The sequence below is a fragment of the Mustela nigripes genome, chromosome 16 (assembly GCF_022355385.1).
Source record: "Mustela nigripes isolate SB6536 chromosome 16, MUSNIG.SB6536, whole genome shotgun sequence".
In the NCBI taxonomy this organism is placed as follows: domain Eukaryota; kingdom Metazoa; phylum Chordata; class Mammalia; order Carnivora; family Mustelidae; genus Mustela; species Mustela nigripes.
The window spans coordinates 58,757,371-58,784,967 of NC_081572.1; the positions used below are offsets into that span (position 1 = coordinate 58,757,371).

The window sequence follows — 27,597 nt, forward strand, 5'->3', positions numbered from 1 at the left end:
CTGGAGGAGCGGACGGCGGCCTCCCTCCCCGCGAGCCTCTCCATCACTGCTCCCCCGGCAGAGAGACACTCCGGGCTCGACTCGCTTGCTTTTTAATGCCAGAACAGAGGAGGGGGCACAGGGCCCGGGATCCAGCTTGGGGACTAGGGGCGGGCAGCCGGCCCGGGGAAGCCCCGCGAGGAGCGGGTTGACCAGGGAGGACGAAGGGGCTAGGGGTGGGGGCAGCTGGGAGACGTTAAGGAAGGGGAAGAGCCTGGCTGTCACAAGTCGGGAGGTCCAGGGCCGCCAGCCAGCCTGGGGCCCGCGGGGCGGCGGCAGCGGGGGGCAGCGGGGGCACGGCGTCCATCCTCACTCCTCAGACCGCACCTCCATCCCCCAGGGCTTGCAGAGGAGCGTCCTGCTAGCCCCGACAGCGCTGTAGGAGGCCAGGGAGCCCAGCCGCCTGGGGAGGCAAGACCCGCCTTGGTCCAGGGGGCTCCAGGGAGACCAGAGCAGCTGTAGGGTTGAGAACGCGAAAGGCTGTCTCTCTGGGCTTCCTAGCCCCCAAGCCCAGGCACCCCCGCCCCTCTGCGCTTTGTTCCTCTCCAGGCCAGCCACCTAGCCTGGGGATCCTGGCTCCCGCTGTACCTCCACGCAAGACCAGACAGCCCCCCACACCCTCCTCCACCCCACCAGGTCCCTTCGCCAGACCTGGGTCCCGCCACTGGTGAGAAGGTGGCTGTCTTCCTGTGGATAGGCAGCCCTCTCCTCTTCCAGACCCCGGTATTGGGTGGCACTGGGGACTCCACCGAGGTCATGGGCAAGAGCCAGGGGCTCAGATGCAGCCCCAGAGGTGCCCCACTGGGCATTTTTCCGTCTGTGGGGACGTGAGGCTTAGGAATGAGGTGCCTGGAGGCCAGGCTTCTTGTATCTCTACTCTTCAGCCCTCTGCCCTAGAATAATTCCTGCTGGGACCCAGGGATGTTACCACTGGACTTCCCCCCCTCCACCCCCAGCTTCCTGCTCCCCTCAGATGGGAGCATCCTGCGTCCAGGGACTCACAGGTGACCTGCGGCTACCCAGTACCCTCCAGTTACGTGGATGGCTTTCCTGTCTTTGGTGACCCATTTCCACTCCTTGGGGCTCCTGTGGCTTATCCTCCTCCCCCAGGTCCCTCCCTGTCTCCATACAGCTTCCAATTCCTTAAGGCTCTCAGCTCCTTCCTTAATTCAAACCCTCCTGCCCCCAAGCCCTACTGGGCTCCCAGAGCCCCAGATGTCTCTCTCCTTACTCATTGATGAGTCTCTGTCGCCTCCTTAGATCCTCCAGGTGATAAGCGACTGCCCTCACCCGGGCTGGGATGCCCCCAGGTCCCTGCTGCATTCCTGCCAAAGGGGGCCTCCTTCTCTTTCTTCTGCAAAGCAGCTCCGGTGGTGGGAGCCCCTCAGGGGGGTACAGGCTAGGCTGGGAGCATCCAGTGGCTCTCTGTGCCCAAGAATGGGGAGAAAGGGGCTAGAGGGCAGAACTGGGCCTCTCAAGGGAGGGCTTGGACTGAAACAGGGAGTCGGGGTCTTGAAGCCTAGACTGTGGAAACGGGGACTATGCAAAGAAAGGAGGGCGTGGTCCGTGCACTGGTTGGGGGACAGCAGAGAGAAGAGGTGGTAAGGTCAGCTGAGGATAGAATGGCAGTGGGTACAATTTTAATCAAGGATTGTTTAAGGGCACAACGTTTGTCATACCTGCAGGGGTGGGGTGTACTGTTCTTCCATCCAGGTGGGGCTGAAAACCACAAAAGGGGAGCTATGTGCAGAGGACATCCCCATCTGTATTGTTTCTCTGACCACTCTCCCAACCACGTGTCCACCCGGCAGTAGGAGCTACGGTGGCCATCGGCCACCTTCCCCAGACAAGGGCTTATTGTTGTAAGGCTTAATACAAAACTCTACAGCCTTACTTCCTCCTTTTCTGTGTCTGCCCACCTGGGCTTTTGGCTAAGGTTCTCCCAGAAGAGGTCTCCGTATCGCTGGGGCATCAGTCCGGGGCTCTGGGAAGGCAAGCCGGGGGGTGCCGATCGGCAGACAACCCTGGAACACCTGAAAGGAGGACAAGGGAGGCTCGGGGCTGGCTCAGCTCACCCCTCACAGCGTCCACTCACTCCGGGCATTCAGGGGTCCCGCCTTTCCATGGGCCCCGCTGGCCACATGCTCTCCTAGCCACTGCAGCAGAGGAGGTGGTAAGATCTGATTTGCGAGACGAGACTAGCAGTCTTGGAGCCTGGATCTCGCCCGATCTCAAACATCTAAGCACCCCAACCAGAGAACCCCACGTTTTGCTTAAGAGGAAGGCCCCATCCACTCAGCTGACGTGACGGGGCAGATTCCTTCCAGTAGAACCCTTGTTCACTTTGCTTTGTGTCCCCTAACTCACAGAAACTGCTATCCTTCTGGGTAGCAAGGGGTGTGAGAACAGGGCTCAGCACTTCCAAAGTCCCCAGACTGGATGCCAGCTGGTCTCCTGCTCCCCAGGGGAGTGTCCTAGGGCTTGGCCTGGACCCTCTGTCTTCTCATCTGCATCTCTCCTTATGGGACCTCACCCAGGCCCATGACTTTACGTACTACCAATGTACTAACAAAACCCCAAATCCGTGTCCTCCCCTGGACTCCAGGCTTGCACGCACATCTCCCCCCGGCCTGCCCCACCTCCTGGGAAGGCACCCCAGATGGCCAGATGCTGGAGCCCACAAACCAGGTTTGTCTCACTTTCCCTCAGCTCCCATATTCAGTTCATCAGCAAGTTGTGTCAGTTACATCTAAAATACACCCAGATTTTAATTAAAAATAAAAAAAAATTAGGGCGCCTAGGTGGCTTGGTAAGTGAAGCCTCTGCCTTCAGCCTGGGTCATGATCTCAGGGTCCCAGGATCAAGTCCCACACTGGGCTCCTTGTTCAGCGGGCAGCCTGCTTTTCTCCTTCTCCCTCCACCTGCCACTCCCCCTGCTTGTGCTCTCTGTCAAATAAATAAATAAAATCTTCAATAAAATAAAATAATTAAGGGGCGCCTGGGTGGCTCAGCGGGTTAAAGCCTCTGCCTTTGGCTCAGGTCCTGATCCCAGGGTCTTGGGATCGAGCCCGTCAGGCTCTCTGCTCAGTGGAGAGACTGCTTCCCACCCCCCCTCTGCCTGCTTGTGATCTCTATCTGTCAAACAAATAAATTAAAAAATAATAAAATAATTAAAAAGTAAAGTTTCATTTAAATAGAAAAAAGGAGGGGGAGGTCGGCTGGCTCAGTAGGTACAGCATGTGATGTGTGATGTCAGGGTTGTGAGTTCAAGCCCCGTTTTGGGCGTGGAGCTTACTCAAAGTAAAAAATAAATGAATAAATAAAATTTTTTAAAAGTTTCACTTAAGTTTCAAAAAGATGAAATATACAATAAAGTAAAATAAAATACATCCGATTTGAGCGCTCCTCGCCCATTCTGCTTCCTCCACCGCTGTTCCGGCTCATCTGCCCCAGCCCGGACTATTAGGGCAAGGGGCTCCCCCTGCTGCTGTCCTCACCCCAATCATGTCTGCTGCCCGAGCAGTGTGAGTAACCCTTTAACCATGGTCGTTTGAAATGACGGACTGGTGGAGATTTACTTCAAAAGAAGCTGAGCGGGAGGCGGCTAGATGGTGGCACAGATAAGTGGATCGTGCCTGGAACCTTGAGGTAGATAGCTCCCAGAACGCAGACACTAGCTCCAGGACGAGTGTTTCTCTACTTTGCTTTTTGACATTTTTCACAACAAAGAAATCGGGGAGGAAGGAGAAAGCTCTGCTCGTGTCATCTCCGTGCTGAGAACCTTCCACTGACTTCCACTGTCCTTAGGATGAAACCCGAACCTTTCCCGGTGGCCTGGGAGGTCCTGCAGACGCTGGCCCCCAATGCCGACGCTGCTCTCTACTCTTCCCTGGGTCACCCAGTTTCAGTCTTGCTGGCGGGCTTCCTGGTCCTACAAGATCCCGCGCCTCTCTCTTTCCTGGGGGTCCCCCCACTCTTCCTTCTTCTCCCCTCACCCCCCGCCTGGGCTCTTGTCGGACCGGCTGATTCTCCTCTTCAGATCCAAGCTCAGACTCGGGTCCCCAGAGCCGCCTTCCACAGCCGCCTGGTACAAGTGTCTGCAGAGCGCCCCGGCTGCCAGCACAGGTCACTACTTCGTCTCTCCTGACACTCTAAGGGAGGTCACACTCGTGTTGAGACGTGCCGTCTTCTCCCCTCGAAGGCCAGCTCCGTCCGTCCGTCCCTCGTCCTTCTAACCCTGGGGCCGCGCTTGACGTCGCGGCCGGGACACCGCCGTTCTGGAGGGGACCCGTCGGCGGGACAGCCGAGCGCGTCGTGCGCCTGCGGAGACCAGGCTTTGAGCCCCGAGTCCCTCGTCGGGCACTGCCGTCGGGGGGACACTGGGCGCCTACCTTCCCTTCGTCCCCTCTCCACGCGGTGGGGACGACTCACTTGGCAAAGGGGATGAGCTTGTGTCCATCGTCCCGCACGGCCGGACGCGTGGCCGGGTCGGGTCTCCTTGCCGGTGCGGGCAGCATCGCGGGAAACGAGTCGTCGCGCACGGCCCGGCGGGCTGGAGGAGGCCGTGAAGCCTTCGAGGGCGGGAGGAGGGTCTGCGGCAGGAGGAGAGGGGGAGGGTCCTCGCGGCGTCTGGGGCGCCGCGCGATCGGGGGCAGAGCGTGCACGTGGCGCGGAGAGCGCCGAAGGGGTCAGACGCCCAGAGATGGCCGGGACACGGGTGCTCCGGAGCGAGCGAGGTCCGGGGACGGCGGACGGACGGACGGAAGGAGCTGGGAGTCGGCGTGGAACCGGCCGTGCGGCCGCCAGGAGACCAAGGGCGGCCGGCCCGTCAGGTGCGAGGCTCGCGCCGCCGGGGACCCGGCACAGCGGGCGCGAGCGGGGCAGGGGCCCCGCGCACCCGGAAGGGCGGGCAGGGGGGCGGCGCGCTGGAAGAGCAAAGCACTGCGCCGCGGAGGGCTCCGAGTGGGCGTCCGCGCCTCAGCGGGAAGCTGAGCTTAGGGGTCTCAGTGGGCGCCGCCCCTCTCCGGGGCGCGTGCAGCCGCAGGGAGGGGGACAACACCCGCAGAGGGCCTGAGCGACCAGGGCGGGCCGGGAGGCGGGGTGGGGAAGGGATGCGCAGCGGTGAGCGGAGGCCCGGCCTGTGGTGAGGGGTCCCGGGCCCGAGACGGCACCCAGGCTGAGGCGGCGGCCGGCCTACCGGGCAGGGGACCGGGCAGCGGACCGGCCGGCGCCGCCGCCCGCTCTCGGTCCCGGCACCTGAGGCGGCGGCGCGTCGAGTTCTAGAACGCCGGCGGGCGCTGAGGAGAGACGCGCGGCCTGGAGCCCGGGGGCGGAGCCGGCGCGCAGCGCACGCGGGGGCGGGGCCTGGATGGGGGCTCCCCTGGGCGGGGCGCGACGGGCGGCTCCGCCCCTGGGCGCGCCTCCGACGGCGGCGACGTGCGCGGGTCCGGGGCCTGGGTCCCCTCCAGGGCCCGCCCCCTGCCCCCCCATGCCCCCAACCTCCCCCCACCCCGGCCCGGTTCCTCGCGCGCCGTAACCCTCCCGCCAGCCAGTGTCCAGCGCGCCTTTCTGCGCCCGCACCCGAGGGGCCCCACAGTGTGAGGGCATTGCCCCTTTAACAGCCGTTCCCGGGGCGCTCCCGGGCCCCAGTCGGGACGGCGCGCGCCCGCCCCCCGCGTGCGCGCGCCCGCCCCTACCCCCCCTCGCTCCCGCCCCAGCTCGCGCTGCCCGGGCGGGCGCCGGCCGCTGGCGCCGCTGCTGCTGCCGCCCCCGGGGCGCAAGTCTGCCGCCCGCCGCCCGGGACCCGGCGAGGGGCGGGGGCAGCCCCGAGCCCGCTCGCGATCGCCGGCCCCCCTCCCCCGCCCCCCCCCCCCCCGGAAGGTCGCCCCCGTGCCCTCCGCGGAGCTGCCCGGGGAGCCCCGCCGCGACGAGGTGAGCGCTGGGCGGGGGAGGGAGGGGACGCCCGCCGAGGAATGTGCCGGGCTGGGGGGCGGGGAGCCGGGGTCCCGGCCGGCCGCTGGAGCCGGGTCATGTGCTGTTTGTCCCGCGGAGGCGCAGAGAGGTGCCAGGCCCGGGGCGGCCGTCGGGCGGCCGGCCGGGAGGGAGCACCGCGTCGGCATGGCCGCCCGCGCAGGCCGAGACCGGGGTCGGCGCGGGGATCACCGGCGGGCTGGGGGCAGGTACCCCCGGCCGACCCTCGGCGGCGCCACCCTCTTCCCTGCCCCATGAGCCGCGACGGCCTGACCACGCCGCGTCCCCGTCGTCGTCCCTGCCCTGGGCAGGGTCTCGGGGGTCAGGGCTGCGCTTCCCGGCACGGCCTCTGGGATCTGAGCTCCTCCCTTCCTGTCCTGGGACACACCAGCCCTGTCCCCTTTCCCGTGCCCTGCCCGGGAAGGCTATGGAGGTGAGGCCCAGCGGTCGGGCGTTTAGTTCTTGGGGCCACAGAAGGGGCCCCAGCATCCCCGTCTGTCTTGCTGGCCTCCACCCTCCTGCCCGTGGGCGTGGGCTGCTCAGCCTCTCCTCCCAGGGTGTGAGCACTGGAGCACCCACATTCCTGGGCTCCTGCCTGGCACCTTCCCCAGGGCAGTGGAAGCCATAGGGCTGGCCCCAGGCTGGGGCTGGGACCTGCCTGCCTGCTTTTGAGGACACCACAGTGCTTCCTTGTGCCCCAGTAAAGGCACAGGTGTTTTGCAGGGATCCCCCAACAGAGGAACCCTGGGGTTGGTGAGGATGCAGGATGTCCCCACCCTCCCCTACCCATTGTCCAGGATCCTGAGGAGGAAGTGCTTGGGGCTGGGTGAGGGGCTTGGGGCCCACAGCCAGGGTGGGCTGGGCTGTACCTGCAGCCCTTGAACTTTGCCCACTGGCAGTTCCTCCCGGTGTGGAGGCTGTGGGCTCCAGGTGGGAGCTGGTTTCTACTTCTTGGCTGGCACTGTGGGGGAATTTCAGGGCAGATTTTATGTCTGGAGTTTTCTTTTATGTCTCTCCTGGGTTCCCACTTTGTGGTGTCGCCCTAGAGCTGCTCTCCCTGTCTAAGATTTCTGTCTTTGCCATCTTCTGTGGCTTCTTTCTTTTGTCCTTTTCTCATTTCGTCGATAGCATGACCTGGATCTTGTTTCTTCTTGTCTTGTTTGTCTCCCTTTCTTGCTCTCTGTGACTTTCTGTCACTCTGCCCCCTCTGCCCCTCCTCCAGCCACTGCCAGTATTTCTGCCTCGGCTTCCTTCTCTCTGGACTGCCCTCTGTCCAGCCTCTCTCTCTCCTCTCTCTGGGTGTCCAGTGCACTTGTGAGTGACGAGGAATAAAAATATCGCCGTCCCTGCCCTTGGGTTCACATTGCCTTCAGCCACTCGGGAGGGACCGCCGTCCTCCCCTTTCCTAACCTTGCCCCCTGCCCCTGCCCCTGACCTTGCCCTCCAGCCCTGGAACTCCGACCCATCTCTGGAGCCACAGGTGCCTCCTAACCACTTTTCCCCCACAACCAGGGTTTCCCCCACAGCCCCAGCTGGTGTGGCCAGGCCCCAAAGGTAGGATGGGGCTTCCCCTACGAGGGCCGGTGGCAGCCAGAGCTGATACAGCCCCCCTGGTCTGGGGCCAGGACTCCAGGTAACTGGGGCATGATGGCCCAGGTCCCGGAGAGCTGGGGTATGGCTGGGGAGAGAGGCAGGAACACTGTTGGGAGTCCCTGAGGAGAGTGACGTTTGGGAGGAAGGCCAGAGGGCCAGGAGCTAGGTCCTGGTGGGGCCGGGGAGCTGGGGAAGGGGGTGGAGATGCCGGATCCTGGGAGAAGACAAGAGGCGATGTCTGGGTGCCCCCGGCAGGCTCTGACCACTTCTCCTGTCTCTGTCCTTCAGCTGAGGAGGGTGAGAGTCTTGGGAAGCATGGCTGGGGCCTCAGTAAAAGTGGCAGTGAGGGTTCGGCCCTTCAACGCCAGGGAGACCAGCCAGGATGCCAAGTGTGTGGTCAGCATGCAGGGCAGCACCACCTGTGAGTGAGTCCCCGGGGTCGGCTGGGCACGGGTGGGGCGGGCGGGCCCACCTCGCTGGCCGGCTGGGCCAGACCGGGAGGAGGACTGCACTGGGTGTGGAGCAGGTGCCAATGGAGAGGGCGGGGGCAGGGCCGGGGCAGGCTGGCCTTTCCACGCTGCCAGTCCTGGTTGGGGGGGGTGTTGGCCTGGAGCCTTCCATTGCCCAATTGGGGAGGCAGCCGCGGTGAGGGGCGGGTCCTGGGAGCCAAAATTAGCCTTGGTGGCTAGAGTGGGGGGGGGGAGTATTAAAGGGGAGAGATGAACTAGCACAGAGGTGAGGGGCGGGATGCCTGGACTCCCACACCAGGTCGCGGGGGGAATGGGCGGAGAGGTCCGGAGTACCTGACCTTGGCCTTCCTGCTTTTCCTTCTGCTGCCCTGTCAGCCATCACCAATCCCAAACAGAGTAAGGATGCCCCGAAAAGCTTCACCTTCGACTACTCATACTGGTCACACACCTCGGTGAGGTTGCTGGGGTGAGAGGAGAGCTCTGTGGCGAGGAATGGGGGGTTAGGTCCTGGGGAGGGGGCCTTACGTGGGGTGCGTTGGCGGTGGGATGGGAGGACTGGAACCCTAGGGTGGCGGTGAGAAGGACCCTTAGGATGTGACTGGGACCAGGATGGGGCAGGAGGATTCCTCGGGATGATCAGGTCTGGCAGGAGGCTGCACAGGCTCCCGTTGTGGGTGATTGGAACCATGCGTGGGGTTTGCTCGGGCATGTAGAACCTTTGGGTGGTCAGCGGCAATGGGGCCGAGACTCTCGGGAGCCAGACCCCGAGGACCGAGTCGTGTAGGGCTCCTGCTGAGTCTCTGCCCCCACCTCCCTAGGCCGAGGACCCCCAGTTTGCATCTCAGCAGCAGGTGTACCGAGACATTGGAGAAGAGATGTTGCTTCACGCCTTCGAAGGCTACAACGTGTGCATTTTTGCATATGGGCAGACTGGGGCCGGGAAGTCGTACACCATGATGGGGCGGCAGGAGCCGGGGCAGCAAGGGATTGTGCCCCAGGTACACGCCTGCGGCCTGGCGGGGCGGCGGGGGTCGGACAGCTTCCCCTGCCCCCTCTGGACCATGGAGCCGAGACCTGGGCCTCGGAGGCTGTTCCGATAGGGGATGTGCTGGGGGTGAGGGGTGGGCAGCTATATGGACTTCCTGGCCCCATGGGGAGGGGTCTTTACCCCCATTGGAAGCAGCAAAGCTTCCTGAGAAGAGCCCAGGCCTTGTTGCCGGAGAATCCTGGGTTTGGAGCCCGGTTCTGCCCCTTGCAGTCATTTTATCTCGCGTCAGACTTCTCTACAAGTACAGTTCCCCCGCAGACAGGTGTACGGTGTAGAAAAGGCAGATGTGGATAACTGGGGGCTGACTGTCATGCCCCCCGCCCCTGCAGCACAGCAGCCTTGTGCGTCTGATGTTGGGGTGTGCTTCCTGCCTCACCGCGTAGTAGTTGGTGACTCTGGGCAGGCGTGAACTCCTCTGAGATGGCTTTCCCATCTGTATGGTGGGAACACCTGCCCCCTCAGGGCCGTGGTGGGGTTTAACAGCAGTTTCTCTGTGTCCCCTTCCAGCTCTGCGAGGACCTCTTCTCTCGCGTTAATAAGAACGAGAGCCCTCAACTCTCCTATTCTGTGGAGGTGAGCTGGGGTCTCGGAGGGGCCCCGGGCAGGGGAGGGACAGCAGGGACAAGGCTCCCCACAGTCTGAGGACTCAGGCAGCCTTGGGGCTCCCCCGGCCCTTCCTGTCACTCACAGAGGCTTGGGCAGGTGATTTCGTCTCCCTTCTCTTGAGTGTGTTCACCCCTGCAATGACAGTGACCCCCCTCCGCAATGAAAGTGACAACCCCCCCCAACCTCAGGCTGTTGGGTCGGCGAGCCTGTGTGTGCTGAGTGCTCAGTACCGCGCCCGGGTGTCTGGAGTGCTGGTGTCTGCTAGACACTGAGCCGTGTCCGGTCCCGGGAGCCCGGCGCGGGTGTCCTTCCTGGTTCGCTTACCAGCCCTGCCACTCACTCGCCTCACTCTGCTCAGGTGAGCTACATGGAGATCTATTGTGAGCGGGTGCGAGACCTCCTGAACCCCAAGAGTCGGGGCTCTCTGCGGGTCCGGGAGCACCCCATCCTGGGCCCCTACGTGCAGGACCTGTCCAAGCTGGCCGTGACCTCCTACGCGGACATTGCTGACCTCATGGACTGTGGAAACAAGGCTCGGTGAGGCCAGCGGCTGGAGCATGGGGAGAGGGAGTCAGGCCAGGCAGGTGAGAGGCCGGGTGCAGTGACCACTCCCTTTCCCCCAGGACGGTGGCCGCCACCAACATGAACGAGACCAGCAGCCGCTCCCACGCTGTCTTCACTATCGTCTTCACGCAGCGCTGCCACGACCAGCTCACTGGGCTGGACTCGGAGAAGGTGGGGTTCCTCCAGCATGGGCTGCCTGCCCCGTTCCCTTGCCGGGCATCCCCCTGATCTGCCCGCCCTGCCCACCGCCCACACCCTGTCATCTCCTGCCCTACCCTCCACCCCCAGGTCAGCAAGATCAGCTTGGTGGACCTCGCTGGCAGCGAGCGGGCCGATTCCTCCGGGGCCCGGGGCATGCGCCTGAAGGTGAGGGGGCTTAGGAGGGGGCTGATGTCGGTGCTGGGCGCTGCGGGTGGTGCTTCTGGCTGGGGGGAGGCAGAGCGGAACTGGGGAGGGGCCTCCGTTGCCCACATTCCTCATCCCTCTCTAGGAAGGTGCAAACATCAATAAGTCCTTGACGACCCTTGGGAAGGTGATCTCGGCCCTGGCGGATCTGGTGAGAAGGCGGCTGGGCAGGGAGCGGCTCTGGGACAGGCCGGGGGGCAGGGGTTGCAGGTGGGCGGCTCATGCTGATGCACTTCCCTCCCCTCCCAAGCAATCGAAGAAGCGGAAGTCGGATTTTATTCCCTACAGGGACTCTGTGCTCACCTGGCTGCTCAAGGAGAATCTGGGTGAGGAGCCCCTCTTCTCGCTCTTTACGCCCCCGCCCCTATCCCAGCTTCGATATGTCTGACAGACCCTACGCCACCCCTAGAGTCTCAAATCCCACAGTCGTCCCCTGCGGGGGACATCATTGACAGATGTCCCAATGCTGAGGAAAGCCACAGCCCTCTCTGACCCCGTGCCCACCGCTGGCTTCATCCTCCTCCCGCTGATGTGTCCCGAAGATGTCAGAGGTGTCCTTGATCTCACCCCTCCCCCCATTTGACTGCCTGCTTCCGTGGGAAAGTTCCATGACTCCTAGCTTCACCCCATCTCAGATGGTGACCCCGTCAGACCCCTGACCCCGAGACCCAGCCCTCCTGTCCTTAGGCCGGACCAGCCTGAGTTTTGCGTGTCCGTCTTGCAGGTGGGAACTCACGCACGGCCATGATCGCGGCGCTCAGTCCCGCAGACATCAACTATGAGGAGACACTCAGCACCCTCAGGTGGGGCTTGGGCGGGAGCGGGGCGGCCGGGACCTGGCCCGGAGCTCGGAGGCGGCAGCTCAGAGCCTGGGCCAGGAGATAGGCCAGGCCTCCGCCGGACCCAGTGTTTACCAGTTTGGGAGAGGGAGGAAGATGGGCCGCTGACCCAGGGGCGTCTGGGCCTCACCCAGCCCGCCCGCCTCTTTCCCCAGGTACGCCGACCGCACCAAGCAGATCCGCTGTAACGCGGTCATCAACGAGGACCCCAATGCACGGCTGATCCGAGAGCTGCAGGAGGAGGTGGCCCGACTGCGGGAGCTGCTGCTGGCCCAGGGGCTGTCGGCCTCGGCTCTGGGAGGTAGGGGTCCGGGGAGGGCCGCTCAGGGACGCCCTCGTGGGGGGCTCAGACCGGAGAGGGTCCGCCGAGCACGGGACTCTTCGTACACCCAGCGGTGTGGGTGCAGATACGCAGAGGGGCCGTCACAGGCCTTCAGCCATTCCAGAGCCGGGGGGCCAGACTCTCCGGGGGCCTCGAGGACTGCTGCAGTGACGAGTGGGGATAGATGGCAAGTCTTGCATCTGTGGCTTAAGCAGTAAATCAGGTGAGGGAGGTTTCGGGGGCCCTGCCTGTACAGAGGGTCTCGTGGATCGTGGATCGTTAGAGGTTCCAACTGGCTGTAAGCGCGATGACAGTCCATGTCACTGATGCCGGGTGGTGCTCTGGGGAGAGGGTGCCTGACCCATGCTAGCCACGTCCCGCGTGGACTCTGCATCCAGTCCCGGGGGCCTTCCCACCGTGGACAGTCAACACCTGAGGGGCACGGTGGGGCAGGGGGCGGTCTGCTCTTGGGAGGAGCAGGGTAAGGTAGACGTGACGTTCCCCTCCTGCATTTGGAGGGGATGCTTGCAGAAGGGAGGGCAGTAGAGTCTTTCTTACCCAGAAGACACCCGTGATGCGGGCAGATCATGGCTCCCTGCAGCTGAGAACATTCTGATGGTGGGAGTTACCTCGCAGCCATGTTAAGTAATGAGCTCTTCGTGCCTGGAGGAGAAAAAGCAGACACCGGGTGCTCATGTGTCAAGGCCACAGTAGTGGAGGGCCCCTCTGGGCTAAGGTTGACCAGATGTCTTTCGGAGTCCGTAGGCATGGGGCCCCACGCACAGCTTCTGTGCATCTCCGATGAGCTCCCTATCTTTTCTGCCTCCTCTGACTTCTTTCTCCCCTCAGGCCTGAAGGCGGACGAGGGGGGTTCCGGAGGTGCCCTGCCAGCTGTATCGTCCCCTCCTGCCCCGGCTTCCCCCTCACATCCCCCTGCACACAACGGCGAGCTGGAGCCATCGTTCTCCCCCAGTGCTGAGCCCCAGATTGGGCCCGAGGAGGCCATGGAGAGGCTGCAGGTAGGCGGGCGGAGCCGGGAGGTGGGGAGCCGGGGTCTGCTGGGGGTCTAGTTCCCCGAGGCTAGAGTCGAGGAGGAAGGAGGAATCCCGGTGGCAGGATGGCCCCTGTGGCGGGTCCCTGTCCCCAACTGCCTCAAGCCCCACACATTGTGTGCCCCCAGGAGACGGAAAAGATCATCGCGGAGCTCAATGAGACCTGGGAGGAGAAGCTACGCAAGACTGAGGCCCTGAGGATGGAGAGGTGCGGGGGGCGGGCAACTGGGGCTCTGGAGGGGGGCACCGGGGAGGGGAGGCTGGGCCCTGCAGGGAAGGAGTTCATGGGCCCTCGTAAGACCATTTGTCTCTCTGCCTCCAGAGAAGCGTTACTGGCCGAGATGGGGGTGGCTGTCCGGGAGGACGGGGGAACTGTGGGCGTCTTCTCTCCAAAGAAGGTGAGTGAGGGTCTGCTGAGGCCCAGGAGACTCTGGAAGGGTTGGTATAGAGGCTCGGGGGGCACGGGGCGAGCCCTAGCGCTGATCTCGGTGTTTGTCCCACACCTGCTACCTCCTGCGCATGGTCTGGCCTCCCTGCCAGCAGCCTGCTGCTGGTCTCGTCAGGCACCTGTGGCCGGAGCTCTAGGGATCGTGGATGGATGCTGGGATCCTTGCCCGTCCCTGCCTTATAGGAGGCAGGGGATCCAGAGCTGGTTAGAATTTGTGTTCACGGATCGATGTGAGCTCCCGTGGAATTCATCTCTGATTCATAAGAAACAGGCTGTAGGGGTTACCCCAGGGGCAAGGGGAGGATGTGGGAGGCTGGGGTGTGGGCTGGGATGGCCGTGTGTGTGCTGCCGCTCTACTGTGTCACATTTTGTGCTCTGTGCGTATGTCATGTGCTCAGACGTGCAGTCAGACGTGTGCTCGTGAGAGGGTGATGGGAAGACGATGCTGTAAGGGGACAGGCAGGGACGCAGGCGCTGAGCTCCAGGATGCGAGGGTCCGTGCCGCTGGAGACGTGTGGAAACTGGCATCCTGGGGACACAGTTTGGCACGTGGGCCCTGCGGGCCGCACAGGACATGGGTGACAGGCAACTGCCGGGGTGAACATCACGGCCGTGTCAGCCAAACAGGGCACCTCTGTCTCTGGCCTGCCGTGGGGTAGGTGCCCAGGGAAAGGAAGGAGGCAGGGTGGGCGCAGTCAGCCTCGCTGGAGGCAGGAGGGGCCCTTGGTCTTCACTGGCCAGCTTGGCACAGGGACGGTCTGTAGACCCCTTGGCGCAGCAGAGGGTGCCACGGAGCCCGGCGTGGAGGCCCGCTGGAGCAGAGCAGGGATGCCCAGTCCTTCCAGGGAGCCGGCCTCGCCCGTCTGGTCCACAGCCCAAGGCTCTTGGGATCAGGCCATTACCCATTCCTGACGTGTTCATCCAGGGGTGGTCTGCGCGCAGACAGGCGTGAGCCACGCACACTTGTCCCCACGTCCACGCATGCCGCCTCTCTCTGGACCGGCACTGGGTCCCCGCCCCACGCTTCTCCAAGGACAGGATGTCGGCGTCCTGTCTGTACTTTCTCTCTGCATCTGAACACTCGAGTAGACGGGGGCCACGTTCACCCAGCCTCCTCCCCACAGGCGGTTGCGTTGTCTCACGGTCTTGAACCCTGAAAACCACGTGCCACTGCGTGGCCTCATGGGTAGGTTCATAATTGAGAGCAAAGTCTCCGAAGTGGGGGTTTGGGGTCAAGCAGTCGCCGTGTAAATTTTGGTGTATTTTGTTAAAGTGCCCTCCAGAGATCACAACCGTATTCCTTTCCGATGCCTGGAGCACCACAGGGGAGCCCTGTGGGGGTTCTGGGGTTTGCAGGCCGCGCTGGTGCAGGAGGTGCGTCAGGGCAGCTCACTGTCGCGCCGCTCAAGTGGCGAGGCGGCACGCGTTTGCCCGTGAAGCGGCGTGCATACAGCAGGAGGGGAGCTGCTAGGCTCTGCCTTGGTGGGGCCAGCTCCAGCCTGGAAGGCTCTGCCGGGGATCGGGTCTTGCGGGAAAAGCTAGTTTGTCTCCGAGAGAGCAGAAGGTCTTCCCGGGACTCCCACGCTGGCCCTGAGGATCTGATTTTCCAACCTGGCTCAGGGCCTCCTTCCCGGGGGCCGTGGGGGATGGACAGGGCCAGACTCTGGGTCCCCTGTCCCCAGCCACGGCCCTGGCATCTCCCTGCTTATCTGCTTGACGTATTAGGCTCCCAGGTACGGTTTCATCTGAACAAAGGGTTCCAGGGCCGAGCAAAGATGGAAAAGCTCTGCCCTAAATCGTGTCTCCTCTCCCAAGGGATAGATCACTTTCTGCTTCCAGGGCCCATCCGTATCTGCCGTTCCAGAGCAGGCCAGAGGCTGCCGCAAGGGCCTGAGCGTCCTCGAGCCGGGGGGAGGGTGGTGGTAACGGCGGGGTGCCCGGTTAGAGCAGACGCATTGACACGCATCGTATCCACCGTGGACCACCGTGGACGACGCCAGGGGCTTGCTGTTTGCGGCGCTCCTGGAGAGCCGTGGGCCTGGAGCCTGGCTGTTTCCCTGCCATCCCAGCACGCTGTGCTCTCCTGCCTTGGGGCTGTCGTCCTGAGCCTGTCTTCCACTGTCCTCGTCCCCCTGGTCCTCAAAGACGAGCTGCCACACTGGCCCTGAACTCTGATCTTTACTGCTCTCTGCCATGAGCACTGCCTTAGTGCCCTGGGGACAGGGACAATGAGTGAGGGAGCTGAGGGAGGGCCTGAAAATGTCAGAAACTTCCACGGGGCGTCCATTTCTCACGTGTGTGGGTCCCACCCCACACTGACTGTTTCCCCGGCCGAGGGGTCAGCAGCATCGGGCTGGGGCTCATGTGTGGGTCCCTGGCACCTCCTGGGGTCAGACAGGTAGAGAGGCCGCAGCAAGTCCTCACAGAGCACGGGCAGGGTGTCTTGTGTTGGCGGTGGAAGGCTCTGGAAGCTCCGTGGAGGAAGTGACATGTCAGCTTGAGACAGACCTGGAGAGACAGGAAGTGATGATTCTGACAGGTGGGGTTGGGTGGGGCCGGGACAGAGGCTGCTCCCTGTCAGGGAACCCGGGAGCAATTCCGGGGGTGCTCAGGGATGCGGGAGCCTGCTTCTGGAGCTGATATGCCACAATCCACAAGGCAGGAACACAGAAGGCTAGGGGCGCCCTGGGACGGGGCTGCAATGCATGGGCTGGGGCCCTGACCTGGGGGCTCTGGCCTGGAGGCCAGGGGTACCGCATCTAAAGCAGGCTCGAGTCAGGTGGCCAGGGGTGCCCCTGGAGCCGGCGGAGGGGTGGACAAGGGCCCCACTCAGTTGTGGAGTGTGCAGGCAAGGGGCTGGCCCCGGGCGGGGAGGGCTGAAGGAGGCTGTAGGCGGGAGGGGAGGGAGGGAGACTTCCTGGGGCTGGGTGGTCAGGGCCGTGGGGGTTGTGGAGGGGCGAGGCTGGTTGTCCGGGCTGCCCGGAGTGCGTGCCTGGGGAGGATGGGGGTGTCGGCAGAGAGACCGTGGTTGGGAAAGGTGCTTCTGGGGAGGGGGCACGGGCTGGGTGTTGGTGCGGAACAGCGTCCTGCTTGGGCAGCCGGGAGTGTGGGATGGGTCAGGCGGGGAGGCCCCGGGTGAGGCAGCCTGGGCTGGCAGTGGCCGAGGGAGCGGGGACTCTGCTGTGGGCTGCCGGCCTGTTGGTCTCACTCGTTCTTGCATCAAACTGATGCTTAGTGCTCTTTGGTCGTAAGAGTCGTCTGTGTTCATAAGAAACTTGACTGGGGAAGTGTGGTTCCCTCACCCAGAGCCCACTTGCAATCTTCATGAGAGGCGAGAGGCTGAAGGGGTCCAAGGTGGGGCGGGAGGGGATGGGAAGAGCAGAGGCAAGGGCTGGAGGGGTCTTGAGGTCTCTGATGGGGGCACAGGTGGGTCGGCCTGTGCAGAGGACTGGGGGCTGTTGGGGGGCCGGAGGGGTGGGGCAGGTCTGTGGACCGTCTGTGTGTGTGTGTGTGTGTGTGTGTGTGTGTGTGTGTGTGGAGGGTGGTGTTTGGTGGGGGTCAGGGTGGGAGAGCCCCCGGGGTGGGGCACAGCAGGCAAGCAGGGCCTGATCCTTTTCCTCCACCCTCAGACCCCCCACCTGGTGAACCTGAATGAGGACCCTCTCATGTCCGAGTGTCTGCTCTACCACATCAAAGACGGCATCACCAGGTAGCGCGTCCCCTTGTCACGCCCACGTCAGTGACTCCCTTTTCCGGTGACCTTGCCGGAGTTACTCCAGAGCTCCAGGACAGCCGTCCACCAGGCTGAGCTCGCCTTCCAGGCTTTCTGAGAAGTTGTGAGCCCGGCTGCACAGTGGCCATCCCCTCCGTTGTCACTTTGGGATGGCCGAGCCACTCCCAGGGCCTGGCTTGGAGGGCGCGCTCCCTGATTTATGGGGTGGGAGAGCAGGCGGGAAACTCAGACCACCACATTCTTGGCCCTTAGCCTCTCTTGGTGCTATGAAGCTCCAGCTTCATAGTTGGGGAGCAGTGCCGGCAGGGCAGGGGGCTTTGGTGGCAAAGGCCAACGATCCCCTGGGGCCTGGGGCCTCCGAGGTAGGTCATGTCCCAGAGCCAAAGGGGTGGGGTACCCCTTCTCCCACCAGAAGCATGACAGCTGTCCTGAGTGATGACCCTGGACAGGGAGTGAGCCCTCAGGATGGTCAGCCCTTGGGATGGGAGGGACTCCGTGCACTCCGGGCTCCCTCTCCCCTCATGTAAGATGGTGAGTCAGACACAGACTCCTGAGTCGGGCAGGTTGGGGATCAGACCCCAGCGTCACTGCTGCAGGGCTATGTGACCTTGGGCCTCTGCTTCCCGACCTGTGAAGCGGGAATGCCAGAGTGGCCGACGGAGTTGGGTGAACTCGCGTTCCAAAGGGGCATGGCGAACGTCTGGCCCGCGGTCAGAAAACGTCAGCTGTTGCTTCCCCAGGGTCGGCCAGGTGGACGTGGACATCAAGCTGACCGGACAGTTCATCCGGGAGCAGCACTGTGTGTTCCAGAGCGGCCCTCAGCTGGACGGAGAAGGTAATGTTGGTGCGGGGAGAGTGGCGCAGCTGCTGCACGCGGTCCTGTCCCACACTGGATACAGACTCCAGGGAGGGTCTGCAGCCTGGGAGTGTGGCCGTGTGACAGGGGCCGTGTGCCTGTTCTCAGCAGGGCTTCGAGCTCAGGTGAAGCTCTGGTTGTGGGCACCGGCCCCAGGAAGGCGGTTTGTGCGGTGGCGGCGTCGCCGAGGCCGACCCAGAGCTCTGTGCCATGTGTGGGGGTGAGCTTTGGTGAGGAGGACCTCCTGGCCTCTTCTAGTTTTTTTAGCCTCAAATAGTGCCCTGGTTACCTCCCAGGGAAAGTTGTTTTTGTTTCAGTGGGAGTCTGAGTTGATCTGTGCAAAAGCCACTTCTGTCCCGGCCACAGAGCCTCTGGCCCTAAGATGCAGAGATTTCTAGCCCTAACCTGGTCATAGCAGCGAAGGCGTTTAGGAATCACGAGACCTACGGGTGAAGGCAGTAACGATACTCATGCAGTTTGGAGTGGTTTTTGGTTTTTCTGTTTAACGGTTTAGTTTTGAGAGAGCGCGCATCTGCACATGTGCACGAGTGGGGGGGGCAGAGGGCGAGGGCCTCAAGCAGGCTCCACGCCGAGCGTGGGGGCCGACGTGCAGCTCCAGCCCGTGACCCTGAGATCCTGACCTGAGCGGAAATAGAGAGTCCTGCGCTCAGCCAGCTGCTCTACCTGGCAGCCCAGGCTGTGTGCTGAGGTCACCGTCTTGTCCTGGTTCAGTGACTGTTTTAAGAAACGGAATGATTTGGGTTTACTCTGGACCCCATGGACTCAAGCCCCGGGAAGTACGCAGGGCAGGGAGGCAGGACACCCAACAGGGGAGCACTCCCTTGACTGAGCCTTGGTGGGGGCCCCTGAGGCTGAAGGAAGGGACAGGGAGATGGGGCGCCTGTGGTCGGCGCACTCGTGAGATCAGGAAGGGCTCCGTATAGGGCTGGTAGCTGAGGGGGACCCATGCCCATCAGGCCTCGGCAGGGCTCGGGGGCGGCACCTGAACGCAGTGGGCTGCAAGCTCACATCAGGATGGCCCTGAGGGCTTCTGCCGAGTTCCTGTTCTGGGGTCACCTCAAGCCACGTGCTAGGTGATAGCCCAGACCACACAGGGTATGCAGAGCGAGTGCAGAGTGTGTCTGGGGAGATGGGAGGCGGGCCTGGCCTGGAGGCTCAGCTGCGAGAACAGCTGCTGATTTTGGGACCCAGGGGGTGCAGGGGGGTATCAAGGTTTGGTTGCATGCAGTGGACGAGAGACGGGAGCCAGACAGAGTGGACTGGGCGGCCCAGTGGGACGGTGGCCAGGGAAGAATAGTGACCATCCAGCTCGTGCTGCTGCCCCTGGCTGGGGGAACTCAGGCTTGTGGGGGGTGGGGCACTTGCCAGAGTGCTACCAGAACCGGATCACATGCGCCGTGGCCAGCTCGGGTGCACAGGCAGCTGTGGGCTCATGGATGCAGATGGGGCCTCCCTGGCCCAGCAGGAGCAAAGCTGTCTCCTGCTGCCTCCCTGTGCCGCCAGACTGTCTGCTGGTGGACTTGTTGTCTGTCTGACCAGCCGTGGGAACCCTGTGAGCGCTGGGTACCTCCAGGGTATTTCTAGGACCTAAACTAGCACTTGGCACATGGTGGGGGGCAAAGCGCTTGTAGAGTGAGTGAATGAATTGGGGGCGTGAGGGGACAGAACGGTACCCCCACGGCCCCTCCTGCCCTGTCCTCTGCCACCACCTTCCTCCTCGAGGTGACGAGGTGACAGATGTGGGTCTGGCTCCAAGCTTGTGCCCTGAGGTTGCCCCGTTCCGACAGGAGCCCTCCTCTGCCCGGAGCTGCCCGCTCTGCTTGGCTTCTTCTCCCCTGGCCTCGAGGCCCAGTTATCCCGCTTGCTCTACTGCCCACGGTCCACCTAGGAACTCAGACTCACGTGGCGCTTGCTTTGCGCCTTTCAAGGACCCTGTAAGGAAGGACTTGCTCGTCCAGGCTGATAGACACCTCACAGGTCGGTCACCTTGCCTGCAGGCCTCTGCTCAGGCTGCGGAGGCTCTGAGGTAGGGCGCTGCGCCTGGAGGATGGCGAGCGCCTGGTCTCCGCGTCCCAGCGAGTGGCAGCCTCCAGGGCGGGTGCAGCCCGAGGCACACCTCCATAGACATCTGAGCTGGCTTGGTTCTGTCTCGTCTGCGGACACAGTGCTCTGCTGGCTGCCGCTTGGGGAGGGCAGGCAGGGGGCTGTCCGGAAGGTGCGGCAGACAGCAGTGTGCTGGGGGCTGCGGCAGGAGCCCAGGTTGGGCCAGGGATAGCGTTTGTGGGAAAGGAAGGAGTGTGCATCTTGGGGGACAGAAGTCACAGACTTCTAGCTGCTGGACACCGGAGACCCAGCCCTCGGAGAGTGACTGCTTTGCGGAGCCCCTGCTGGGGAGGAAGGGTGGGGGGCACCAGGGATCCCCTGCACAGGCTTCTGAATTGTAGCTGGGGCTCTAACCCTCCTTCTGCTCTTCCTTTCCTGTGCTGCCTGCCACCAGAGGGGCCGTGGCACCCCTGCCAGGTACTGGGGGTGGGCCTGGGGGTGCATGCCTGTGTTTTGAGGGTCCTGCAAGATGGGCATCTGTAACCATCACCCCTCTTCTCCAGGGTCTAATGGCCCCCTTTCCTCTCTCCCTCTGGCAGTGGTGGTCACCCTGGAGCCTTGTGAAGGAGCCGAGACCTATGTCAATGGGAGACTGGTGACCGAGCCCCTGGTGTTGAAGTCAGGTAGAGGAAGGGGTGCCGGACCCAGAAACAAGCAGAAGACAGCAGGGGGATGGGAAGGAGGAAAGTGCCAAGAAGTAGCGGGGAGTGACCCCGCTCTCGTTATCTCTTGTGGCTCTGGAGAAGCAGGACAAGGGTCCCTTGATTCCCTTTGGCCATCAGGGACGAGAATCAGCAGGGGACTGACTGCCCTCCGACTTGGGGTGGTGGGAGAGATGGCGTCAGGGATCCTGGGCTTGTGGGCAGGGCCCTGGGCCCTGTGGGCATCGGGATGGGTTTGCTGCTGTAGGGGAGCAACACCATCTTTCTGTGCTCCCCTGTGCAGGGAATAGGATTGTGATGGGCAAGAACCACGTTTTCCGCTTCAATCACCCGGAGCAGGCACGGTTGGAGCGGGAGCGAGGGGTGCCCCCGCCCCCCGGGCCGCCCTCCGAGCCCGTGGACTGGAACTTCGCCCAGAAAGAACTGTTGGAGCAGCAGGGCATTGACATCAAGCTGGAGATGGAGAAGAGGTATGGGGAGAGCGTGCACTCTGAGCCGTCTGTCCCCTGAGCCCGCATCACCGGCCTCCCCACTGTGGTGGCGCCAGAGCCCCAAGCAGTTCCTCCTCCTCCTCTGCCCAACTGCAGGCTGCAGGACCTGGAGAACCAGTACCGGAAGGAGAAGGAGGAGGCGGATCTTCTGCTGGAGCAGCAGCGACTGGTGAGGGCTGGGCAGGGCATGGGGGTGCGGGTAGGGGTGCATGCACAGAGGAGGAGGGGCAGGGGGCACATGCGCAGCGGGACCGTAAGGGGGCGCAGGGGGTGCGTGTGCAGAGGGACAGGAGTGGGGGGCAAAAGGGGCGGGGCACACGCGCAGAGGGACGGGCTTGGGGGGCGGGGCATGGGAAGACACCGAGGGTGGGGGGCATGCAGTGGTGTGGTGCCGACAGTGGGGCACAGGGGGCGCACACAGAGCGCAGGGCCTGTAGAGGCGGGAGATGGGCCAGCGGTGCTTCAGCCCGACTCTGCTTCTCATTCATGCTGAGCCGGAGTAGGGAGCGGGCATGGCGTGGAGGGGTGGCCGAGGTATTTAGGAGAAGACAGGACAGGACGGTGACTGGGTGCAGGGAGTCCCCCAACTGGAGTAGAGCTTCTTGGACTAGATCTGTCTGATCTTTACTGAATCCAAGTACCGCCTGTGCTGTCATTGACAAGATAGTGGTTTCAGCAGGCTCACCCTTGAGTGTGTGATCTGGTCCTGAGCGCTGATTGCCGCCGGCCTCGCAGACTCGGTGTAATCCCCGCTCCCGCTTGCGAATGGCGCTGTGCCAGCTGCTGTCCATGCGTCTGGCATCCTTAAAGCCTCAGCGAGTGTCTTCGAGGGAGGCTTGTTCCTTCCCTCATGTAGCCGAGCAGGGAGGAAGCACGTGGTGCAGCAGAGCAGGGGCCAAGCAGGGGTGAACCGTAGGGTACAGCCGGGCAGGGGTGAAGCAGGGGAGGGGGTGAAACAGGAGGTGCAGTGGAGCAGGGGTGACGTGGGGGCTAAAGCAGGCAGTGCAGCGGAACAGGGGTGAAGCGGGGGGTGAAGCAGGAGGTGCAGCGGAGCAGGGGAGAAGCGCGGTGCAGTGGAGCTGGGGTCAGGTGGGGGCTGAAGCAGGCGGTGCAGCGGACAAGCAGTGAAGGGGGGGGTGAAGCTGAGCAGGGGTGAAGCATGCCGTGCGGCGGAGCAGGGGAGAAGCGTGGGGTGCAGTCGGCATGGCTCTGGCGCCCCAGGCCGCCCTCCCTGCCTGCCCTCACTGTCCCGTCCCTCCCGCGCAGTATGCTGACTCCGACAGTGGCGACGACTCAGACAAGCGCTCGTGCGAGGAGAGCTGGCGGCTCATCTCCTCACTGCGGGAGCAGCTGCCCCCGACCACCGTGCAGACCATCGTCAAGCGCTGCGGCCTGCCCAGCAGCGGCAAGCGCCGGGCCCCGCGCCGGGTCTACCAGATCCCGCAGCGCCGGCGGCTGCAGGGCAAGGACCCGCGCTGGGCCACCATGGCCGACCTGAAGATGCAGGCGGTGAAGGAGATCTGCTACGAGGTGGCCCTGGCCGACTTCCGCCATGGGCGCGCTGAGATCGAGGCCCTGGCCGCGCTCAAGATGCGGGAGCTGTGCCGCACCTACGGCAAGCCCGAGGGCCCCGGGGAGGCCTGGAGGGCCGTGGCCCGCGACGTCTGGGACACGGTGGGCGAGGAGGAGGCCGGTGGCGGCGGTGGCGGCGAGGAGGGCGCGCGCGGGGCGGAGGTGGAGGACCTGCGCGCGCACATCGACAAGCTCACGGGCATCCTCCAGGAGGTGAAGCTGCAGAACAGCAGCAAGGACCGCGAGCTGCAGGCGCTGCGGGACCGCATGCTGCGCATGGAGCGCGTCATCCCGCTGACCCAGGTGCGAGGCCTGGCTGCGCGCGCCTCCCCTTCCTCCTTCCGCGCCTCCCCTGCTTCCCGGGAGGGCTTTGCATCCGGCCCCGGGGCGCGCATCCGAGATGCGGATCTCCGAGCTGCACCCACCCTCCGTGCCTTGGGGGACAACTCTGCATCTGTAACGGGTTTCCCGGGGGCTCGGAGGTACCCGAACTTGAGAAGCCCCGTAGGAAGCGCACAGTCCTTAAGTTGCCACTGGGCACGCGCATGCGCCCCAGGGACCCGCCCCTGTCTCGCGGGGCCCTGTGGCAGGTGGCTGCGATAGCTGTCTGGCTGGGCAGTCCTCCCGCACTCCTCCTCTAACCCTGGACAACAGCCCTCGAGGGGCGCCTGGTCACCCAGCCCTGGCGTGCGCAGAGTCACTGAACAAGTGTTGGGGGAGTGCGGGGCCAGCCGCGGGGGGTTGCTTGGTGCAGTGTTCCCGCGTGCCCTACGGGACGCATGACCAGCAGCCACTCGCCGGCCCCGGGTCACTGAGGCTTACTTGCTCCTGCCATTTCTTCCTTGCTGGACCCGGATCTCTCTGGGCACCTGCCACCCGCAGGCCTTCGAAAGTCTAGAGTGCCTTCCCCCCACACTCCCCAGGTGTTTGCTGCCATGACAGCCTCCCACTGGCCCCCGGTGGCAGTCCCCTTCACCCTGGCTCCTGTCCCCTTCCCTGCTCTGCCCTTCACCTGAATGTACACTTGTACTCTTTTTTTCTCTTTAAGATTATTTAAAGATGTTATTTATTTATTTGACAGAACGAGAGAGGGAACACAAGCAGGAGGAGTGGGAGAGGGAGAAGCAGGCTTCTCGCTAAAGAGGGAACTTGATGGGGGCTCGGTTTCAGGACCCCAGGATCATGACCAGAGCCGAAGGCAGACACTTAAGGACTGGGCCACCCAGGCGCCTCTGAGATTATTTATTTGAGAGAGAGCATGAGTGCCAAGAGGAGCAGAGGGAGAGGGAGAAGCAGAATCCCCTCTCTACACCCTCACTGATCAGGGAGCCTGATGCTGGCTCAATCCCAGGATCTTGAGATGATCTGAGCTGAACGCAGATGCTTAACCCAGGTGCCCCCAAATGTACACGTTTCTACAAAGCACGTGGGGTCCTATGTTACAGATGCTCTTGGGAAACGTGAATAACATGTTAAGAGCATGGGTATGCCCTTCTGTTGATCTTTTCTCGGAAGTGGGGAATATGATCACACTATGGAGCTTTCTCATTCACTGGTCCATTGCGTCTCTCCCCTTAGGTGCTGCCCTCTCCATCCCTGGGGCATGGTACTTAGCGGGATTTTTGGGGTGCCTGCTCTGCAGGGGACCCCGAGCTACGTGCTTTATGGGGTTAGCAGTTAATCCTTCCACCAGCCCTGTGCAGCAGGTCTTGTGCCCTGGCACACGAGGATTGAGGAGGGCGGCACGGAAGGTTACTGGCCAGAGCGCAGACCACAGCGACAGGAAGTGGCTGCCAGGATCAGCTGAGACCACTGTCCCAGCGCCCTTGTCTCCAAGCCCCTCTGGGACCCCCTGCCCTTCGCGGCTCAGCGCTCAGCTCTCTTCACGGCCCTTCTCTGTTGCCCTCTCCCCACCGCAGGATAACGACGATGAGAACGAAGAGGCCCGGGAAGCTGCCTGGGCCGCGCACCCGAGGACAGAGGCAGCAGAGGAGGAAGCCCCCGGCGAGCACGCACCCCTGGCCCCAGCGCGGCCCCCGTCGCCGCCCCTGTCCAGCTGGGAGAGGGTGTCACGGCTCATGGAGGAGGACCCAGCGTTCCGCCGGGGTCGCCTGCGCTGGCTCAAGCAGGAGCAGTTGCGGCTGCAGGGACTGCAGGGCGCGGGGGGCCGGGGCGGGGGGCTGCGCCGGCCCCCCGCCCGCTTTGTGCCCCCTCACGACTGCAAGCTGCGCTTCCCCTTCAAGAGCAACCCCCAGCACCGGGAGTCGTGGCCGGGGGCGGCGGCTGGGGAGGCCCCCGCGCCGCCCCAACCCCCTGAGGAGGTTGCAGCCCCTCTGGCTGCCCCTGCGCGCCGGCCTCCGAGTCCCCGGAGGTCCCACCGGCCCCGCAGGAACTCCCTGGACGGAGGCGGCCGGTCCCGGGGAGGCGGGTCTGCGCAGCCCGAACCGCAGCACTTCCAGCCCAAAAAGCACAACTATTACCCCCAGCAGCCCCAACCGTACCCGGCGCAGCGGCCCCCGGGGCCCCGCTATCCTCCCTACACCACCCCCCCGCGCATGAGGCGCCAGCGCTCAGCCCCTGACCTCAAAGAGAGCAGCGCAGCCGTGTGAGCCCCGCCCGGCAGGGCTGAGGGAGTAGGGGGGAGCCGCGGCCGCCCCAGGAGCCCAGCGCAGGGAGGCGACAGGTGGGCGAGAAGGTCCGAGTAGGTGCTGGACGGTGTGGCAGAGGCTGGGCGGGAGGCTGGAGAGAGGAAGCTTGCACGGAGTTGCCAGGAGCAAACCAAAGTGAAGGAAGAGGATGGGCGCTGCCTCGGGGCGCCCCTCGCGTGTGTGTGTGGGGGGGAGGGGGGGCGGTCCCACAAATGCTGCTAGGGTTGGGGTGGGGGCCTGGGTGCTGCGTAGCCAGGGTTTTGACTTTCTTTTCAAGTGGGGCAAAGGGAAGAGGACCTAGGGTGAGGCATGTCCTCTTCCGGGCCCCTGTCTGTCTGTCTGTCTTGTTTGTGGTGGGCTTCTGTTTCCAGGGAGGTGGGGCATGGATGGCAAGTCATTACCCTCCCCTTCCAGGCCTCCTGCTATATTTGGGGGACCTGTCTGGGTTCTGGTTTGGCTGGGGTCCTGGGAGGATGTGGGGCATTCAATAAAGGTAGCAAACGCAGGGAGCTTGTTGCTGGTGGTGGTTCGGGTTGGGTTTTCATGGAGGTGTAGAGGGTCTAAGTGAAATGCACAGGTCCTAAGCGTGTGGTCCAGTGAGTTTTTACAGAGGCGTGCACCCTCACCGTCACCACCCAGATCAAGATTCAGGACCGCTGTGTCTTGGTCTTGAATGTTGCCCGTTATTTCCCTTGGTTTCAGCTTACCCAATGCTCCACCTCTACCCCGAGCACCGCCCTCGGTCCTGGACAGAGGAGAGAGGGAGGGATGAGGGGAGGCGGTGGGAGATCCATGCATCCATGCCCCACCAGCTGTTCCAGCAGTGCGTGAAGGATCTGAGGGCCACGCGGGGTCCAAGTCCACACAGTCAGCTCACTGCTGGGACCGTCTCCCAGCAGCTCAGATTCTGATGGCTCTTGAATGTGAACGAGTTAGTCAGGTTTCCTGCACCTGATTATTTGCATCTTTTTTGTGACCCTGCTTTTCGGCTGGGTGTGTTCAGCCTTCCAGATAGTATATTGTCTTAATACTGTCCAGGAGGGATGCTTAGGGATTGCTTTAAGGATCTGACTTGGGGGGAAAGGAGCACACAGCATGGGAAAGGCTTTGGAGGTTACATTGTATCCCTGGCCTGCGAACTCTGGAATCCTCATGCATCCGCCCTGTTCTCAGGGAAACACTTCCACCTTGTGAAAAAGAGCTGTTTGCCCACAGCAGCCAAAACCACAGAATTATCCCAACTGCAGACGAACCACCGCTCTGGGCGAGGGCATGATATATTTACTCTTGGTTTCCACACCCCGACGCTGGCTACCTTTCTTCTGGCAGCTGTGACTGCCAGGTCTTCAGGGACCCATTGGCAGTGACCCACGACCTGGAATGTAATGGATAGGTTGGCGACACTGTTTACTTGAGCAGTTTATCATCCGGTCCAGGAGACAGAATGTGAGCAGGAAAATGATGGAATACAGGCTGCGGGCAGGTTGGGGCGTGCCGCCGGGTGTTACGGACACATACAGCCATGCCTGGCATGGGAGGGCTCACTACTCTTTTTAAAATTTACTTATTTGTTTTAGGGGGAGGGAGAGCACAGGCAGAGGGAGAGAGAGAATCTTAAGCTGACTCCACGCTGAGCACAGAGATGAGGGTGGGGCTCAGTCTTGTGGCCCGAGATCATGACCTGAGCTGGAATCAAGAGTCGGCCACAAAACCGACAGAACCACCCAAGCACCCTGACAGCTCATTATTTTATTTTATTTATTATTTATTATTGTTTAAAAAGAGCAAGGGCATACCCATGCTCTTAACATATGTTATTCACGTTTCCCAAGAGACAGTGCAAGTATGAGCTGGGGAGGGGAGGAGGGACAAGCAGGCTCCCCGCTGAGCGGAGGCCGCTGACTGGGGTCTCAAACCCAGGACCTGAGCCAAAGGCAGGTGCTTAACCCAATGAGCCACCCAGGCACCCTGAGCTCACTATTTTAAAAATACAGTTGGGTTGTTTTCCCGGGAAGACTGCCCTATGTAAATGTGTTTTATCCGCTTCGTCCTTCCAGATCAGTGTTTTAAAATGTGATGAGCTTTAGGCTTAGAGAAGTGCCCATGGTCCTCCCTGCTACACGTGCCTGCACTCCATGTGCATGCCGTCCTTAAG

At 62.9% G+C, this 27,597-nt stretch overlaps 2 protein-coding genes across 14 annotated transcripts; one reads left to right on the top strand and one right to left on the bottom strand.

The window, feature by feature from the left end:
- Positions 1-110: 110 nt before the first annotated feature.
- On the bottom strand, positions 111-5,393 carry INCA1 (inhibitor of CDK, cyclin A1 interacting protein 1). Of its 11 annotated transcripts, none has more exons than XM_059379687.1 (7): positions 4,471-4,560; positions 3,428-4,359; positions 1,959-2,072; positions 1,719-1,758; positions 1,271-1,464; positions 691-856; positions 111-495 (listed from the first exon to the last, which is right to left on the bottom strand). In XM_059379687.1, exons 2-7 carry the CDS (start codon positions 3,481-3,483, stop codon positions 349-351), a joined length of 717 nt encoding a protein of 238 aa, XP_059235670.1. In that variant the 5' UTR covers positions 3,484-4,359; positions 4,471-4,560; the 3' UTR covers positions 111-348. The 11 variants fall into 11 exon arrangements, with proteins under 11 accessions (XP_059235670.1, XP_059235669.1, XP_059235667.1 ...); XM_059379686.1 differs by having other exon boundaries at positions 4,431-4,506; XM_059379684.1 differs by lacking the exon at positions 3,428-4,359 and having other exon boundaries at positions 4,431-5,393.
- Positions 5,394-5,866: 473 nt separating this feature from the next.
- KIF1C (kinesin family member 1C) lies at positions 5,867-25,951 on the top strand. 3 transcript variants are annotated; one of them, XM_059380231.1, is made up of 23 exons: positions 5,867-5,970; positions 7,522-7,642; positions 7,891-8,023; positions 8,448-8,524; positions 8,891-9,070; positions 9,628-9,693; positions 10,085-10,263; positions 10,350-10,461; positions 10,579-10,656; positions 10,781-10,846; positions 10,946-11,021; positions 11,420-11,498; positions 11,690-11,835; positions 12,706-12,875; positions 13,037-13,116; positions 13,231-13,306; positions 16,986-17,065; positions 17,830-17,924; positions 20,609-20,692; positions 21,015-21,201; positions 21,319-21,391; positions 22,489-23,097; positions 24,714-25,951. In XM_059380231.1, the coding sequence occupies exons 3-23, from the start codon at positions 7,918-7,920 to the stop codon at positions 25,401-25,403; spliced, it is 3,309 nt and encodes a 1,102-aa protein (XP_059236214.1). In that variant the 5' UTR covers positions 5,867-5,970; positions 7,522-7,642; positions 7,891-7,917; the 3' UTR covers positions 25,404-25,951. The 3 variants fall into 3 exon arrangements, with proteins under 3 accessions (XP_059236214.1, XP_059236215.1, XP_059236216.1); XM_059380232.1 differs by lacking the exon at positions 7,522-7,642 and having other exon boundaries at positions 5,947-5,970; XM_059380233.1 differs by lacking the exons at positions 5,867-5,970; positions 7,522-7,642 and having other exon boundaries at positions 7,897-8,027.
- Positions 25,952-27,597: the final 1,646 nt, after the last annotated feature.